The following is a 17083-nucleotide window of genomic DNA, read 5'->3' as shown; positions in this document are numbered from 1 at the left end:
GAATCCTGGTGCCATGTCTTGCGCCCCATGCACATCGATGAGCCTTGGGTGCAGATGACCCTATCGCCGGTTCACCAGATGTCCTTCCTTGGACCACATTTGGTAGGCATTACATTATTCATCTAGCTATACCGTGTTGCGGAAATATCGACCCCACAACCAATTAAGGGGGTATTTGCATTTCCACATTTAAGTGATACATTTAACGTAGAAAGTTTTTTTCTAGGTTCTGTAAATGTTTGCGGTGATTTCTATTCTGGATGCCTGCGTCAAGGTCCCACCCTCCATGTTCTCACTGCTGACTATTCAGATGTGGGTGCAGCCTAGTATTGCTGCCGTCATTCGCTACAGCGCCATCTAGTGTTTTCCACAGCTCACACTATTATTTCATTCCGCTATTAGCGCTCAGTCAGGGGCTGGTGACAGGAGGCGTAGGGGTTTATTGCGTCTTCCTATACCATGGAGGTAATTACTGCTACCCCTTTCACATCACACAAATAACCCGCTATCGAACCGGCATATTGCCGGGTCGACACGTGTCAGTGTGCGGTGTGAAAGGGCCATGTCCGAATTCCCGGCTCGGCTGACCCCGTAATTCAACCCGGGTAATAAGAAGGGTTATTCCCGGGTCAGGCGCAGTGTGAATGGGTTGCTGGGTCAATGCGACCCGGTACCCAATCACAGCATAGGGAGAGGCGGCGCGGAGATTCGGGTGGATTTCGGCATTGGAGATGTGAAAGCGGTATCAGATAGGTGACGGCACAGGGCAGTTTATCCCAACAGTTATGCGAGTATTGGGGCTGTTACTCTCCAGATGCTACGAAACGCGTCTCTACTGAGTATACTACGTGACGACAGGGTGCGGACACACTACCAGTATCCTCTCCTTCACCGATTCTGCTGGCGGTTCAGGGAACAAGAAGTGTGCGAGTGCTGTTGTTATCCCTAATCCTCAGATACCTGCACCACGCCATGCTCTGCGGATGTCTTTAATCATGCACAGGTGAGTTACTCTATACGGCTGGGTCAGTAATTATCCTACCTGCTACCACACATAGAAATGTACAAGACATGACCCGTTATACCCCATCCGCACATGCGGCTATATCCTGGGATTTTGCACATGAACGCATATCAACTCCGGATTTCAGCATGTGTGAAAGGAAACAACCTGGGACTTAGGGGGTCATTTACTAAGCAGTGATAAGAGCGGAGAAGTGAGCCAGTGGAGAAGTTGCCCATGGCAACCAATCAGCTGCTCTGTATACTGTTATAGTATGCAAATCATAGATGTTACTTCAGTGCTGATTGGTTGCCATGGGCAACTTCTCCACTGGCTCACTTCTCCGCTCTTATCACTGCTTAATAAATGTCCCCCTTAATCACGGGTCCACGTCCCTGCTCCAAACCGGGGCCATGGACCCGTGACCTGGGAATTTGCCGGCAAATTCCTGGGTCACATGTCTGAAAGCAGCATCACTTGTACCCCCCACCCTTTCCAGAGGACTAATTAAGCAATAGGAAGTTTCCAATTAGCTTTATTTGTCTATAATTACTTACCTTCTGAAGAAGGGTCTTCTGCAGCCAGCGTCGGAAGCTGGGTCCTCTGCAGCAGTGGTGAGTATGTGAGGTGTGTGGAGTGTGTGAGTGACCCTCTGGTAATCCTAAATTGGGCATGAGGTATGCAAGTTTTTTTTACAGTACCTCACTAAACTAAAATGAATTAAATCGCCTCATCATGCCGCCGAACCACTCAGCAAGTGGGCGGCCGTGAGCGGGCTTCGGGAGATTTGCTCTGTTCTCCAGGTGTCCGTGAGAGGCCCCCAAAGATTTATGAGGAGATGGTGCCTATAGGGCAGAGGTTCCCAAACGCAGTCCTCAAGGCACCCCAACAGTCCAGGGTTTAGGTATGTCCCGGGCTCAGCACAGATGGTTACATCAAATTGACTGAGGTGCTGATTAAGTCACCTGTGGCCAAGCATGGATATACTTAAAACCTGGACCATTGCAGTTCCATGAGGACTGGTGATACGTCACAATGCCCCCCCATACAGTATATGAGGACTGGGGATACGTCACAATGCCCCCCCCCCCCCCCCCCCCATACAGTATATGAGGACTGGGGATACGTCACAATACCCCCCATACAGTATATGAAGACTGGGGATACGTCATAATGCCCCCCCATATAGTATATGAGGACTGGGGATACGTCACAATGCCCCCCATACAGTATATGAGGATAATGCGGGTGTAGTAGGGTATGCCGGCGGCCGGGCTCCCGGCAACTAGCATACCGTCGCCGGAATCCCGCCCGCCGGCATACCGACAGAGTGGGGAGCGCAAATGAGCCCCTTGCGGGCTCGCTGCGCTTGCCACACTGCAGGCACGGTGGCGCGCTACGCTATATATACTCCCTCCAGGGTGGTCGTGGACCCCTAAGAGGTCGAAAAAATAAGAATTTACTCACCGGTAATTCTATTTCTCGTAGTCCGTAGTGGATGCTGGGTACTCAGTAAGGACCATGGGGAATAGACGGGCTCCGCAGGAGACTGGGCACTCTAAAAGAAAGATTAGGTACTATCTGGTGTGCACTGGCTCCTCCCTCTATGCCCCTCCTCCAGACCTCAGTTAGGGAAACTGTGCCCGGAAGAGCTGACACTACAAGGAAAGGATTTGGAATCCAGGGTAAGACTCATACCAGCCACACCAATCACACCGTACAACTTGTGATAACTATACCCAGTTAACAGAATGAACAACAAATGAGCCTCATTAACAGATGGCTCATAACAAAACCCTTTAGTTAAGCAATAACTATATACACGTATTGCAGAGAGTCCGCACTTGGGACGGGCTCCCAGCATCCACTACGGACTACGAGAAATAGAATTACCGGTGAGTAAATTCTTATTTTCTCTGACGTCCTAGTGGATGCTGGGTACTCCGTAAGGACCATGGGGATTATACCAAAGCTCCCAAACGGGCGGGAGAGTGCGGATGACTCTGCAGCACCGCATGAGCAAACTCAAGGTCCTCCTCAGCCAGGGTATCAAACTTGTAGAATTTTGCAAACGTGTTTGACCCCGACCAGGTAGCAGCTCGGCAAAGTTGTAATGCCGAGACCCCTTGGGCAGCCACCCAAGAAGAGCCCCCTTCCTCGTGGAATGGGCTTTTACTGATTTAGGATGCGGCAGTCCAGCCGCAGAATGTGTAAGTTGAATCGTGCTACAGATCCAGCGAGCAATAGACTGCTTAGAAGCAGGAGCACCCAGCTTGTTGGGTGCATGCAGGATAACAGCGAGTCAGTATTTCTGACTCTAGCCGTCCTGGAAACATAGATTTACAGGGCCCGGACTACATCCAGCAACTTGGAGGCCTCCAAGTCCCGAGTAGCCGCAGGCACCACAATAGGTTGGTTCAAATGAAACGCTGATACCACCTTAGGGAGAAATTGGGGACGAGTCCTCAATTCAGCCCTGTCCATATGGAAGATCAGATAAGGGCTTTCACATGACAAAGCCGCCAATTCTGACACACGCCTAGCCGAAGCCAAGGCCAAATATATATATATATGACCACTTTCCACGTGAGATACTTCAACTCCACGTTCTGAAGTGGCTCAAAACAATGTGATTTTAGGAAATCCAACACTACGTTGAGATCCCAAGGTGCCACTGGAGGCACAAAAGGGGGCTGAATATGCAGCACTCCCTTAACAACGTCTGAACTTCAGGCAGCGTCTTTCCTAGCCTTTAACAGCGTAGGAATCACTTCATCTGGAACGCCCTTTCCCGTTAGGATCCGGCGGTCAACCGCCAAGCCTTCAAACGCAGCCGCGGTAAGTCTTGGAACAGACAGGGCCCCTGCAGTAACAGGTCCTGTCTGAGAGACAGAGGCCATGGGTCCTCCGAGATCATTTCTGGTAGTTCTGGGTACCAAGTTCTTCTTGGCCAATCCGGAACTACGTGTATAGTTCGTACTCCTCTTTTACTTACTATCCTCAGTACCTTGGGTATGAGAGGAAGAGGAGGGAACACATCAACCGACTGGTACACCCACGGTGTCACTAGTGCGTCCACAGCTATCGCCTGAGGGTCTCTTGACCTGGCGCAATACTTTTTTAGCTTTTTTGTTGAGGCGAGACGCCATCATGTCCACCTGTGGCCGTTCCCAACGGTTCACAATCTGCGTGAAGACTTCTGGATGAAGTCCCCACTCTCCCGGGTGGAGGCCGTGCCTGCTGAGGAAGTCTGCTTCCTAGTTTTCCACACCCGGAATGAACACTGCTGACAGTGTTAGCACATGATACTCCGCCCTTCGGAGAATCCTTGTGGCTTCTGCCAACGCCATCCTGCTTCTTGTGCCGCCTTGTCGGTTTACATGGGCGACAGCCGTGATGTTGTCTGACTGAATCAGCACCGGCTGGTTTTGAAGCAGGGGTTCTGCTTGCCTTAGGGCATTGTGAATGGCCCTTAGGTCCAGAATATTTATGTGTAGGGAAGTCTCCTGACTCGACCATTGTCCTTGGAAATTTCTTCCCTGAGTGACTGCTCCCCAACCTCAGAGGCTTGCATCCGTGGTCACCAGGACCCAGTCCTGAATGCCGAATCTGCGGCCCTCGAGAAGATGAGCACTCTGCGGCCACCACAGCAGAGACACCCTGGCCCTCGGGGACAGGGTGATCAGCCGATGCATCTGAAGATGCGATCCTCACTTGTCTAACAGGTCCCACTGAAAGTTCCTTGCATGGAACCTGCCGAAGGGAATTGCTTCGTAAGAAGCTACCATCTTTTCCAGGACTCGCGTGCAATGATGCACCGACACCTGTTTTGGTTTCAGGAGGTCTCTGACCAGAGATGACAACTCCTTGGCCTTCTCCTCCGGGAGAAACACCTTCTTCTGTTCTGTGTCCAGAAACATGCCCAATATCAGCAGACGCGTCGTAGAAACCAGCTGCGACTTTGGGATATTCAGAATCTAGCCGTGCTGTTGTAGCACTTCCTGAGATAGTGCTACTCCGATCAACGACTGCTCCTTGGACCTCGCCTTTATAAGGAGATCGTCCAAGTACGGGATAATTATAACTCCCTTCTTTCGAAGGAGTATCATCATTTTGGCCATTACCTTGGAACACACCCTCGGTGCCGTGGACAGACCAAACGGCAACGTCTGGAATTGGTAATGGCAGTTCTGTACCACAACCTTGAGGTACTCCTGGTGAGGTGGGTAAATGGGGACATGTAGGTAAGCATCCATGATGTCCAGTGATACCATGTAATCCCCCTCTTCCAGGCTTGCAATAACCGCCCTGAGCGATTCCATTTTGAACTTGAACTTCCTTATATAAGTGTTCAAGAATTTCAAATTTAGAATGGGTCTCACCGAACCGTCTGGTTTCGGTACCACAAACATTGTGGAATAGTAACCCCGTCCCTGTTGAAGGAGGGGAACTTTTATTATCACCTGCTGGAGGTACAGCTTGTGAATTGCCGCCAGTACTACCTCCCTGTCCTGGGGAGTAGCTGGCAAGGCTGATTTGAGGTAACGGCGAGGGGGAGACGCCTCGAATTCCAGCTTGTATCCCTGAGATACCACTTGTAGAACCCAGAGATCCACCTGTGAGCGAACCCACTGGTCGCTGAAGTTCCGGAGACGCGCCCCCACCGCACCTGGCTCCGTCTGTGGAGCCCCAGCGTCATGCGGTGGACTTAGTAGAAGCAGGGGAGGATTTTTGTTCCTGGGAACTGGCTGTCTGGTGCAGCTTTTCCCTCTCCCCCTGCCTCTGGGCAGAAAGGAAGCACCTTTGATCCGCTTGCCTTTCTGAGGCCGAAAGGACTGTACCTGATAGTACGGTGCTTTCTTAGGTTGTGAGGGAGCCTGAGGTAAAAATGTCGATTTCCCAGCTGTTGCTGTGGATACGAGGTCCGAGAGACCATCCCCAAACAATTCCTCACCCTTATAAGGCAAAACCTCCATGTGCCTTTTAGAATCAGCATCACCTGTCCACTGCCGGGTCCATAATACCATCCTGGCAGAAATGGACATTGCATTAATTCTAGATGCCAGCCGGCAAATATCCCTCTGTGCATCCCTCATATATAAGACGACGTCTTTAATATGCTCTATGGTTAGCAAAATAGTATCCCTGTCGAGGGTATCAATATTATCTGACAGGGTATCAGACCACGCTGCAGCAGCACTACACATCCATGCTGAAGCAATTGCAGGTCTCAGTATAGTACCTGAGTGTGTATATACAGACTTCAGGATAGCCTCCTGCTTTCTATCAGCAGGCTCCTTCAAGGCGGCCGTATCCTGAGACGGCAGTGCCACCTTTTTTGACAAGCGTGAGAGCGCCTTATCCACCCTAGGAGATATCTCCCAACGTGACCTATCCTCTGGCGGGAAAGGGTACGCCATCAGTAACTTTTTAGAAATTACCAGTTTCTTATCGGGGGAACCCCACGCTTCTTCACACACTTCATTCAACTCATCTGATGGGGGAAAAAACACTGGCTGCTTTTTCTCCCCAAACATAATACCCTTTTTAGTGGTACCTGGGTTAATGTCAGAAATGTGTAACACATTTTTCATTGCCGTAATCATGCAACGGATGCCCCTTGTGGATTGTGTATATGTCTCATCCTCGTCGACACTGGAGTCAGACTCCGTGTCGACATCTGTGTCTGCCATCTGAGGTAGCGGGCGTTTGTGAGCCCCTGATGGTCTTTGAGACGCCTGGGCAGGCACAGGCTGAGAAGCCGGCTGTCCCACGGCTGATACGGAGTTGACACTGTCGGTTAATACCTTCCACATATCCACCCACTCTGGTGTCGGCCCCGCAGGGGGTGACATCACACTTATCGGCACCTGCTCCGCCTCCACATAAGCCTCCTCATCAAACATGTCGACACAGCCGTACCGACACACCGCACACACACAGGGACTGCTCTGACTGAGGACAGGACCCCACAAAGTCCTTTGGGGAGACAGAGAGAGAGTATGCCAGCACACACCACAGCGCTATTTAATCAGGGATTTTCACTAACACAAAGTGATTTTTCCCTATAGCTGCTTTACATATACAGTTTGCGCCTAAATTTAGTGCCCCCCCTCTCTTTGTTACCCTTTGAGCCTGGAAACTGCAGGGGAGAGCCTGGGGAGCTGTCTTCCAGCGGAGCTGTGAAGAGGAAATGGCGCCAGTGTGCTGAGGGAGATAGCACCGCCCCTTTCTCGACTGACTTCTCCCGCTCTTATATTTATATTATGGCGGGGGGATTTTTGCACATATATAGTTTTTTAGACTATATTATGTGCTGTTTGCCAATGTAAGGTACTCTAATTGCAGCCCAGGGCGCCCCCCCCCCCCCCCCAGCGCCCTGCACCCATCAGTGACCGAAGTATGTGGTGTGCATAGGGAGCAATGGCGCACAGCTGCAGTGCTGTGCGCTACCTTAATGAAGACCGGAGTCTTCAGCCGCCGATTTTCAGGATGTTCTTCTTGCTTCTGGTTCTGCAAGGGGGACGGCGGCGCGGCTCCGGGACCAGACGACCGAGGCTGGGCCTGTGTTCGATCCCTCTGGAGCTAATGGTGTCCAGTAGCCTTAGAAGCACAAGCTAGCTGCAAGCAGGTAGGTTCGCTTCTCTCCTCTTAGTCCCTCGTAGCAGTGAGTCTGTTGCCAGCAGATCTCACTGAAAATAAAAAACCTAACAAATACTTTCTTTACTAGAAGCTCAGGAGAGCCCCTAGTGTGCAACCAGCTCGAGCCGGGCACAGATTCTAACTGAGGTCTGGAGGAGGGGCATAGAGGGAGGAGCCAGTGCACACCAGATAGTACCTAATCTTTCTTTTAGAGTGCCCAGTCTCCTGCGGAGCCCGTCTATTCCCCATGGTCTTTACGGAGTACCCAGCATCCATTAGGACGTCAGAGAAAGTGTCGGTATGCCGGCTGTCGGGATTCCGGCACCGGAATACTGTGCGCCGGGATCCCGACAGACGGCAAACTGAAGACCACCCGGATAATGCACGAGGAGAGGTGGGAGTGGAGAAGTTGCCCATGGCAACCAATCAGCATTGATGTAACATTTTAAAATTTGCATACTATAACATTATACAGAGCAGCTGATTGGTTGCCATGGGCAACTTCTCCACTCTCGTTACTGCTTCATGAACAGACCCCGGTGTCAGTAATATATATCGGGATAATAACCGGACCATGTGTGAGGAGGAGCCGGCCGGGTGTTATAGCGCCCCCGTGTGACAGAGCGCAGCCCAGCGTCTCACAGCTGCTATTGGCGGGCTGGCGATACAGGAAGTGACGTCACGTGTGCGCGGAGGCTGCCGGGAGTTGTAGTTCGGCTATCACACGTTGGGAGATGGCGGGGCTGGAGCTGCTGTCGGACCAGGGGTACCGGGTGGACGGCAGGAAGGCCGGGGAGCTGCGGAAGATCCAGGCCCGGATGGGGGTGTTCGCTCAGGCGGACGGATCGGCCTACATAGAGCAGGGGAACACCAAGGCGCTGGCGGTGGTGTACGGGCCGCATGAGGTGAGGGCGCTACTTACCCGGCACTGACTCTGTCTGTATGGGGGCGCCTGTCCATGTGTGTGACTGAGGGGGTGGGGCCTGTCCATGTGAGCGAATGAGGGGGTGGGGCCTGTCCATGTGAGCGAATGAGGGGGTGTGGTCTGTCCATGTGTGTGACTGAGGGGGTGGGGCCTGTCCATGTGAGCGAATAAGGGGGGGGGGGGTCTGTCCATGTGTGTGACTGAGGGGGTGGGGCCTGTCCATGTGAGCGAATAAGGGGGGGGGGGGTCTGTCCATGTGTGTGACTGAGGGGGTGAGGCCTGTCCATGTGAGCAAATGAGGGGATGGGGCCTGTCATGTGAGCGAATGAGGGGGTGTGGTCTGTCCATGAGAGCGAATGAGGGGGTGGGGCCTGTCCATGTGAGCGAATGAGGGGTGGGGCCTGTTCATGTGAGCGAATGAGGGGTGTGGTCTGTCCATGTGAGCGAAAGAGGGGGCGGGGCCTGTCCAAGTGAGCGAACGAGGGGTGGGGCCTGTTCATGTGAGCGAATGAGGGGTGGGATCTGTCCTTGTGAGCGATTGCGGGGTGGGATCTGTCCATGTGTGTGAGTGAGTGGGGGCCTGTTCATGTGAGTGAGGGGGTGGAGCCTGTCCGAGTGAGAGGGTGGGGCCTGTCCATGTGTATGTCTGAGGAATTGGGGCCTGTCCATGTGAGTGAAGGGAGGGCCTGACAATTTGTGTGACTGGCATGGGGCCTGTCCATGTGAGGGAGGGGGACTGAGCATGCCTCGGGACTGAGCATGTGTTGGGGGGAGGTGTCTGTTTAAATGTGAGCGCGTGTGTATGGGGACAGTGGCCAGTCAGTGTGAATGAGGGGGAGGAGCATGCCTCGGGATGTGTGTGAATGAGGGTCAGGGGCGTGGCTGTGTGTGAATGAGGGGGGAGGTGCATGCCTCTGGATGTGTGAATAAGGGGGAGGCGGGTGACTGATACAGGTGGTGGAACATATCTGTGGGGGAGGTGTCAGGATGTGTCTGTGTGAATGAGGGGGGAGGGGCGTGTCTGTGTGAATGAGGGGGGGGGGCGTGTCTGTGTGAATGAGGGTGAGGGCCGTGTCTGTGTGAATGAGGGGGGAGGGCCGTGTCTGTGTGAATGAGGGGGGAGGGCCGTGTCTGTGTGAATGAGGGGGGAGGGGCGTGTCTGTATGAATGAGGTTGAGGGCCGTGTCTGTGTGAATGAGGGAGAGGAGCGTGCCGTGTGTGAATGAGGTGGGGGACGGGGCATACCTCTGTAATAGTGAGGAAAGAGGCATGGGAATGATGGAGGTGTGCGTGGTAAGTGCTGCTGTTGTCTAAGTGGCGTGTCATGTTTCCTCTGCTCAGATTCGGGGGTCTCGCAGTAAGACCCTCCATGACCGCGCGGTGGTGAACTGCCAGTACAGCATGGCCACATTCAGCACGGGAGAAAGGAAACGCCGGCCGCATGGAGACCGCAAATCCAGCGAGATGACCCTGCACCTGAAGCAGACGTTCGAGGCTGCCATCCTCACTCAGCTGTACCCGCGCTCCCAGATTGACATCTACGTGCAGGTGAGAGGGCGACGCCGGGCATTGTCTGTGTGTACATCCTAGCGCACCCCCCCTGTAGCCTGAATGTAAACATTCTGTCCATTCTCCGCAGATCCTGCAAGCTGACGGCGGGAACTACTGCACCTGTGTCAACGCAGCCACGCTGGCCGTGATCGACGCCGGAATCCCTATGCGGGACTATGTCTGCGCCTCCTCCGCCGGCTTCATCGAGGACACGCCGCTGGCAGACTTGAGCTACGTGGAGGAGGCAGCCGGCGGGCCCCAGCTGGCACTGGCGCTGTTACCGAAGTCCGACCAGATAGCGTTGCTGGAGATGAACTCGCGGCTGCACGAGGATAACATGGAGCGCGTGATGGACGCGGCCAGTAAGGCTTGTAAGGACGTGTACGCCGTGCTGGACCAAGTAGTGCGGGAACACCTGCAGGAGGTCTCGGCACTGGTGGGAGACCACGGGTCAGCGTGACGGCTGCGTCATGCGGCTACTTAGACTTCTGATGGCCTGTAACATAGCGCAGAAGGGATGGAGGATGGTCCTAGATGATATAGACTGCAAAACCGTGGCGGTATTCATCCGATAAACTAGGCAACAAGAGTCTCAGAACTTTACATATGTGAATAATAATCTTACCAACCTTTTTACACCCACGTTCCACATTTTCTATGTCGTGTAATAAACACGTCCTTTTGTTGTAAGAAAGAACCTTTTATGTCTGAGCTCCTGTGTAATATGTGCAGAATCCTATAACGCAGCGGATCCCAGCCCCGAGCCTCCCTAGCAGTCCAGGTTTTCGGGACAGCCATGCTTAAGCGCTGTGACTTAATTAGGACCTCCGGCAGTTTGATTATACTGTATAGTAATAATTATTATTATATTACTACCTGTGCACCAGCACTGATATCCTTACAACCTGGATTGTTAGGATACATGGAGCACCGAGGTTGGGAAACCCTGGTATAATGAATTCCCGTGTGTAATATGTTTTTGTTGCTGTGACTATCCTGTTCTGTGGGGTTGCAGTGAACAGCGGATTGTCTCCTGACAAGTTTTACTACTACTAGAAGTTGTATTTAGTGACGTCTTCTCCCTCCCAATAAACGCCTTCTGTGGAATTTGATTTATATACCAGGTTATAGATTGATATTCCTTGTATAATCAAAGATCATTAATGCACCTGACCAGCGTTTGCATCTAGTCCTTGTATTAGGTACGACTGATGCCTTTTGCCTCCCAAAAAATAGGTGCTAACCAATCAAAAATAATAAAAAAATAACCTAAGTTACTGATAGATCACGGTATTCCAGCTGAGATGTGAAAAGGAATCGCCTGCAGCAAAGATGTTAAGGGGCTTACACACCAGCCGATTTCTGCATAAAAAAGAAATTGTTTTTCTCTAACGTCCTAGAGGATGCTGGGACTCCGTAAGGACCATGGGGAATAGACGGGCTCCGCAGGAGACATGGGCACTTTAAGAAAGAACTGAACTCTGGGTGTGCACTGGCTCCTCCCTCTATGCCCCTCCTCCAGACCTCAGTTTTAGACTGTGCCCAGAGGAAGATGGGTGCACTGCAGGGAGCTCTCCTGAGTTTCCTGCTAAGAAAGCATTTTGTTAGGTTTTTTTCTTATTTTCAGGGAGGTCTGCTGGCAACAGACTCCCTGCATCAAGGGACTGAGGAGAGAGGAGCAGACCTACTTAAATGGTAGGCTCTGCTTCTCGGCTACTGGACACCATTAGCTCCAGAGGGAATGGAACACAGGTTCGTCCTGGACGTTCATCCCAGAGCCGCGCCGCCGTTCTCCTCACAGAGCCGGAAGAAAGAAGACTACTGAGGCGGCAGAAGCCTTTGGGTGCTTCACTGAGGTAACGCACAGCACTGCAGCTGTGCGTCATTGCTCCCATACACCTCACATACTCCGGTCACTGTAAGGGCGCAGGGGGGGCGCCCTGGGCAGCAATAGAATACCTCTCCTATGGCAAATGACTATATACATGTACAGGTGGGCACTGTACATGTATATAAAAGAGCCCCCGCCATAGTATATTAAGTTTGAGCGGGACAGAAGCCCGCCGCCGAGGGGGCGGGGCTTCTCCCTCAGCACTCACCAGCGCCATTTTCTCTCCACAGCACCGCTGAGAGGAAGCTCCCCGGACTCTCCCCTGCTTGACACACAGTGAAAGAGGGTTTTAAAGTAGAGGGGGGGCACATATATGGCGATTATACATTACAGCAGCGCTACTGGGTAAACATTCTGTGTTTTTTCCTGGGTCATATAGCGCTGGGGTGTGTGCTGGCATTCTCTCTCTCTGTCTCTCCAAAGGGTCTAGGGGGGAACCTGTCTTCAGATAAGAGATTCCCTGTGTGTGTGGAGTGTGTCGGTACGCGTGTGTCGACATGTTTGACGATGAAGGCTCACCTAAGGAGGAGGGGGAGTGCATGATTGTCAGGTCGCCGTCGGCAACGCCGATACCGGACTGGGTGGATATGTGGAATGTCTTGAATGCAAATGTAAATTTATTGCATAAGAGGTTAGACAAGGCTGAGGCTAGGGAGCAGTCAGGTAGTCAGACCATGCCTGCCCCAGTGGCACCGGGACCTTCTGGGTCTCAAAAACGCACTCTCTCCCAGATTACTGACACAGATACCGACACGGATTCAGATTCTAGTGTCGACTATGAGGATGCAAAATTACAGCCAAAGGTGGCAAAAGGTATTCGTTACATGATTATTGCCATAAAAGAGGTTTTGCATATCACTGAAGAACCCCCTGTCCCTGACACGAGGGTTCACATGTATAAAGGGAAAAAGCCTGAGGTCACTTTTCCGTCCTCATTTGAGTTAAGCGAATTGTGCGAAAAGGCTTGGGAATCTCCAGATAGGAGACTACAAGTTCCCAAAAGGATTCTTATGGCGTATCCCTTTCCACAAAAGGACAGGTTACGATGGGAATCTTCGCCTAAAGTAGACAAGGCGCTGATACGCTTATCCAAGAAGGTGGCACTGCCTTCCCAGGATACAGCTACCCTCAAGAATCCTGCTGATCGTAAGCAGGAGGTTACAATGAAGTACATTTACACACATTCCGGTACTATCGTTAGACCGGCTATGGCATCGGCCTGGGTGTGTAGTGCTTTCGCAGCATGGACAGATTCCTTATCTACGGAGATTGACACCCTAGATAAGGATACCATTCTAATGACCCTAGAGCATATCAAAGATGCTGCTTTATATATGAGGGATGCTCAAAGAGACATTTGTTTACTAAGCTCCAGAATAAATGCTATGTCTATTTCTGCTAGGCGACTCTTGTGGACCCGACAGTGGACGGGGGATGCCGACTCAAAGCGGCATATGGAGTCCTTGCCTTACAAGGGGGAGGAGTTGTTTGGAGAAGGCCTCTCGGACCTTGTCTCTACTGCTATGGCCGGTAAATCGAATTTCTTACCTTATGTTCCCCCGCAACATACTAAGAAGGCACCTCATTATCAAATGCAGTCCTTTCGTTCAAATAAAAGCAAGAAGGTACGGGGATCGTCCTTTCTTGCCAGAGGTAAAGGCAAGGGAAAAAAGCTGCACTCAGCTAGTTCCCAGGAGCAGAAGTCCTCCCCTACGTCTGCAAAATCCACCGCATGACGCTGGGGCTTCCCTGGGGGAGTCAGCTCAAGTGGGGGCACGTCTTCGACTTTTCAGCCAAGTCTGGGTTCACTCACAGGTGGATCCCTGGGCAATAGAGATTGTTTCTCAGGGATACAGGCTGGAATTCGAAGAGGTGCCTCCTCGCCGGTTTTTCAAATCGGCTCTGCCAGCTTCTCCGTCAGAGAGGGAGCTAGTGTTGACTGCAATTCAAAAATTGTATATTCAACAGGTGATTGTCACAGTTCCTTATCTCCAGCAAGGAGAGGGTTATTACTGGACCCTGTTTGTGGTCCCGAAACCGGACGGTTCGGTCAGACCCATTTTGAATCTAAAATCCCTAAACCTGTACTTGAAGAAGTTCAAGTTCAAAATGGAATCGCTCAGAGTGGTCATCGCCAGCCTGGAAGGGGGGGATTGGATGGTGTCCCTGGACATAAAGGATGCGTACCTTCATGTTTCGATTTTCCCTCCTCACCAGGCGTTCATGAGATTTGCGGTACAGGATTGTCATTACCAATTTCAGACGTTGCCGTTTGGGCTTTCCACAGCCCCGAGAATTTTCACCAAGGTAATGGCGGAAATGATGGTGCTCCTGCGCAGGCAGGGCGTCACAATTATTCCGTACTTGGACGATCTCCTCATAAAGGCGAGATCTCGGGAGAAGTTACTGGACAGCGTGTCACTGTCGGTGAAGACGTTACTGCAGCACGACTAAACCAACACTAATTCTTTGCAGCGCCTGTGTATATTTTAAAACCAATATTACGTAAACTTATACTATATTGTCCAATTAAGACCTGGATTCAGTGCTTGGTATACGTTCGCCTCTATATAGGAGTTGTGTACCGCTCCTAATGATTGTGCCTGAACAAAAAGAAATTAATAGAGGCGCTCATATATCCATATGCACTGTATCTCAGATATACCAGCCAAGGAGTCCAATTAATGAATACAAAATTCTTTATTAAACCAAACTTTTGTTTGTTATTTTATACTCTTTATGTAATCAATTATCTAATATATGTATGTATGTATATATATATATATATATATATAAATAACACTCAGTTTCATTACTCAATCACTTATACCAGAACAGTTTAAAAAAGCTAAAAATCAAGTCCATATATCAGTGCAAATGTTCAAATAACAATGAAACTAATGGATCATACCGGGCGTCCCCGGAATTTTGATGCAATTAGCTTTATGAGCTGCTCAAGATGATAAGGTTATTACTGATTGCTAACGTATATGGCTTATAATTACCAGGTTCAGGTGGATACCGGCGCGTTGCAGACAAGGAGGCCGTTTGTTCTAATATGAAATATGGTTCCCCACAGATAGTATGACTAATATCCAGCAGGTAGCCAGCTTGATATATCAACGCCGCTGGTTTGAGTGATGAGACCGTACCCGCTGTTTAATTTTGAGCCGTATTGCGCCAATACACGGGTCTCGTATTGGATAATGTATTGTAATCCTTAGTGTAGATTAGCGGGGAGCTGACTTTTCGTCCCCCCGTATGTACCTGGAGCGCTCTGTGTGATGTCATGACACAGCGCAATGTGCAGAATAACCACTCAGGTGTGGGCCAAGTTGTGCTGTCCGGTATGCAAGCTGGAAGGGGAATTCACCTCCCGGCTCACTTATGGTGCTTAAAAAGCGGCTCAGACGGTGATGTAGGCGCGGCGGGGTCGATGTCTGTAGAAGTCCACCTGGACCTAAGGTGCTCTGTGTGATGTCCTGACACAGCGCAATGTGCAGAATAACCACCCAAGTGTGGGCCAAGTTGTACCGTCCGGTATACAAGCTGGAGGGGGAATTTGCCTCCCGGCTCCCTTGCGGTGCTTGAAAGCGGCTCAGGCGGCGATATAAACGCAGCGGGGTCGGTATCTGTAGAGGTCCACCTGGACCTATTGGCAACAAAGTGAGTGTAGTAGGCGGAGTCCTGACGTGTTTCGTCACGACAACACGTGACTTTTCTCTGACGTCCTAGTGGATGCTGGGAACTCCGTAAGGACCATGGGGAATAGCGGGCTCCGAAGGAGGCTGGGCACTCTAGAAAGATTTATGACTACCTGGTGTGCACTGGCTCCTCCCACTATGACCCTCCTCCAAGCCTCAGTTAGATTTTGTGCCCGGCCGAGGTTGGATGCACACTAGGGGCTCTCCTGAGCCCTTAGAAAGAAAGTATAGTTTAGGTTTTTTATTTTCAGTGAGACCTGCTGGCAACAGGCTCACTGCAGCGAGGGACTAAGGGGAGAAGAAGCGAACTCGCCTGCTTGCAGCCGGATTGGGCTTCTTAGGCTACTGGACACCATTAGCTCCAGAGGGATCGACCGCAGGCCCAGTCCTTGGTGTTCGGTCCTGGAGCCGCGCCGCCGTCCCGCTTACAGAGCCAGAAGCAAGAAGAGGTCCGGAAAAACGGCGGCAGAAGACATCAGTCTTCACCAAGGTAGCGCACAGCACTGCAGCTGTGCGCCATTGCTCCTCATACACACTTCATACTCCGGTCACTGAGGGTGCAGGGCGCTGGGGGGGGGGGGGCGCCCTGAGAAGCAATAATAACACCTTGGCTGGCAAAAACTCCACAATATATAGTCCCAGAGGCTATATATGTGGAAAATCCCCCTGCCAGAATATGGAAAAAAGCGGGAGAATAGTCCGCAGAAAAGGGGCGGAGCTATCTCCTGCAGCACACTGGCGCCATTTCTCCTTCACAGATCCGCTGGAAGGAAGCTCCCTGGCTCTCCCCTGCAGTCTACACTACAGAACAGGGTAAAAACAGAGAGGGGGGGCACTAAATTTAGGTGCAGTATATATATTATATAGAAAGCAGCTATAGGGGACATAACTCAGTTAGTCCCTGCATTATATAGCGCTCTGGTGTGTGCTGGCATACTCTCACTCTGTCCCCCCAAAGGGCTTTTGTGGGTCCTGTCCTCATTCGGAGCATTCCTTGTGTGTGTGCGGTGTGTCGGTACGGCTGTGTCGACATGTTTGATGAGGATAATGATGTGGAGGCGGAGCAGATGCCTTTAGAAGGGATGTCACCCCCAGCGGGGCAGACACCTGAGTGGATGGGCTTATGGAAAGTAATGAGTGCACGTATAGACTCCTTATATAAGAAAATTGACGACATGCCAAATGTGGGACAGCCGACTTCTCAGCTCGTGCCTGCCCAGGCGTCGCATGGGTCGTCAGGGGCTCTAAAACGCCCGCTACCTCAAGCAGACCCAGATGTCGACACTGATACTGACACCAGTGTCGACGACGATGAGTCTAACCTGATGCCCACTAAGGCCATTCACTGCATGATTGAGGCAATGAAA

General features: G+C 51.4%; 2 protein-coding genes across 5 annotated transcripts in view; one reads left to right on the top strand and one right to left on the bottom strand.

The window, feature by feature from the left end:
- Nucleotides 1–8650, bottom strand: part of OPLAH (5-oxoprolinase, ATP-hydrolysing) — a 115507-nt gene extending 106857 nt beyond the window's left edge. For 2 of the 4 annotated variants that reach the window (XM_063921162.1, XM_063921168.1), the window contains exon 1: nt 8568–8650. The gene's annotated coding sequence lies outside the window, so the exon portion shown is untranslated. Of the gene's footprint in view, nt 1–1560; nt 2026–8287; nt 8366–8567 lie in introns of those variants that run through there. The other 2 variants (XM_063921167.1, XM_063921166.1) reach the window with 2 other exon arrangements.
- EXOSC4 (exosome component 4) lies at nt 8380–10818 on the top strand. The gene is made up of 3 exons (XM_063921169.1): nt 8380–8550; nt 9912–10118; nt 10210–10818. Exons 1-3 carry the CDS (start codon nt 8380–8382, stop codon nt 10579–10581), a joined length of 750 nt encoding a protein of 249 aa, XP_063777239.1. The 3' UTR covers nt 10582–10818.
- The last annotated feature ends 6265 nt before the right edge of the window (nt 10819–17083 follow it).

The sequence above is a fragment of the Pseudophryne corroboree genome, chromosome 5 (genome assembly GCF_028390025.1).
Source record: "Pseudophryne corroboree isolate aPseCor3 chromosome 5, aPseCor3.hap2, whole genome shotgun sequence".
NCBI lineage: Eukaryota > Metazoa > Chordata > Amphibia > Anura > Myobatrachidae > Pseudophryne > Pseudophryne corroboree.
Note: the sequence above shows the minus strand (reverse complement) of the source record. Positions and strands in the feature narration are given on the sequence as shown.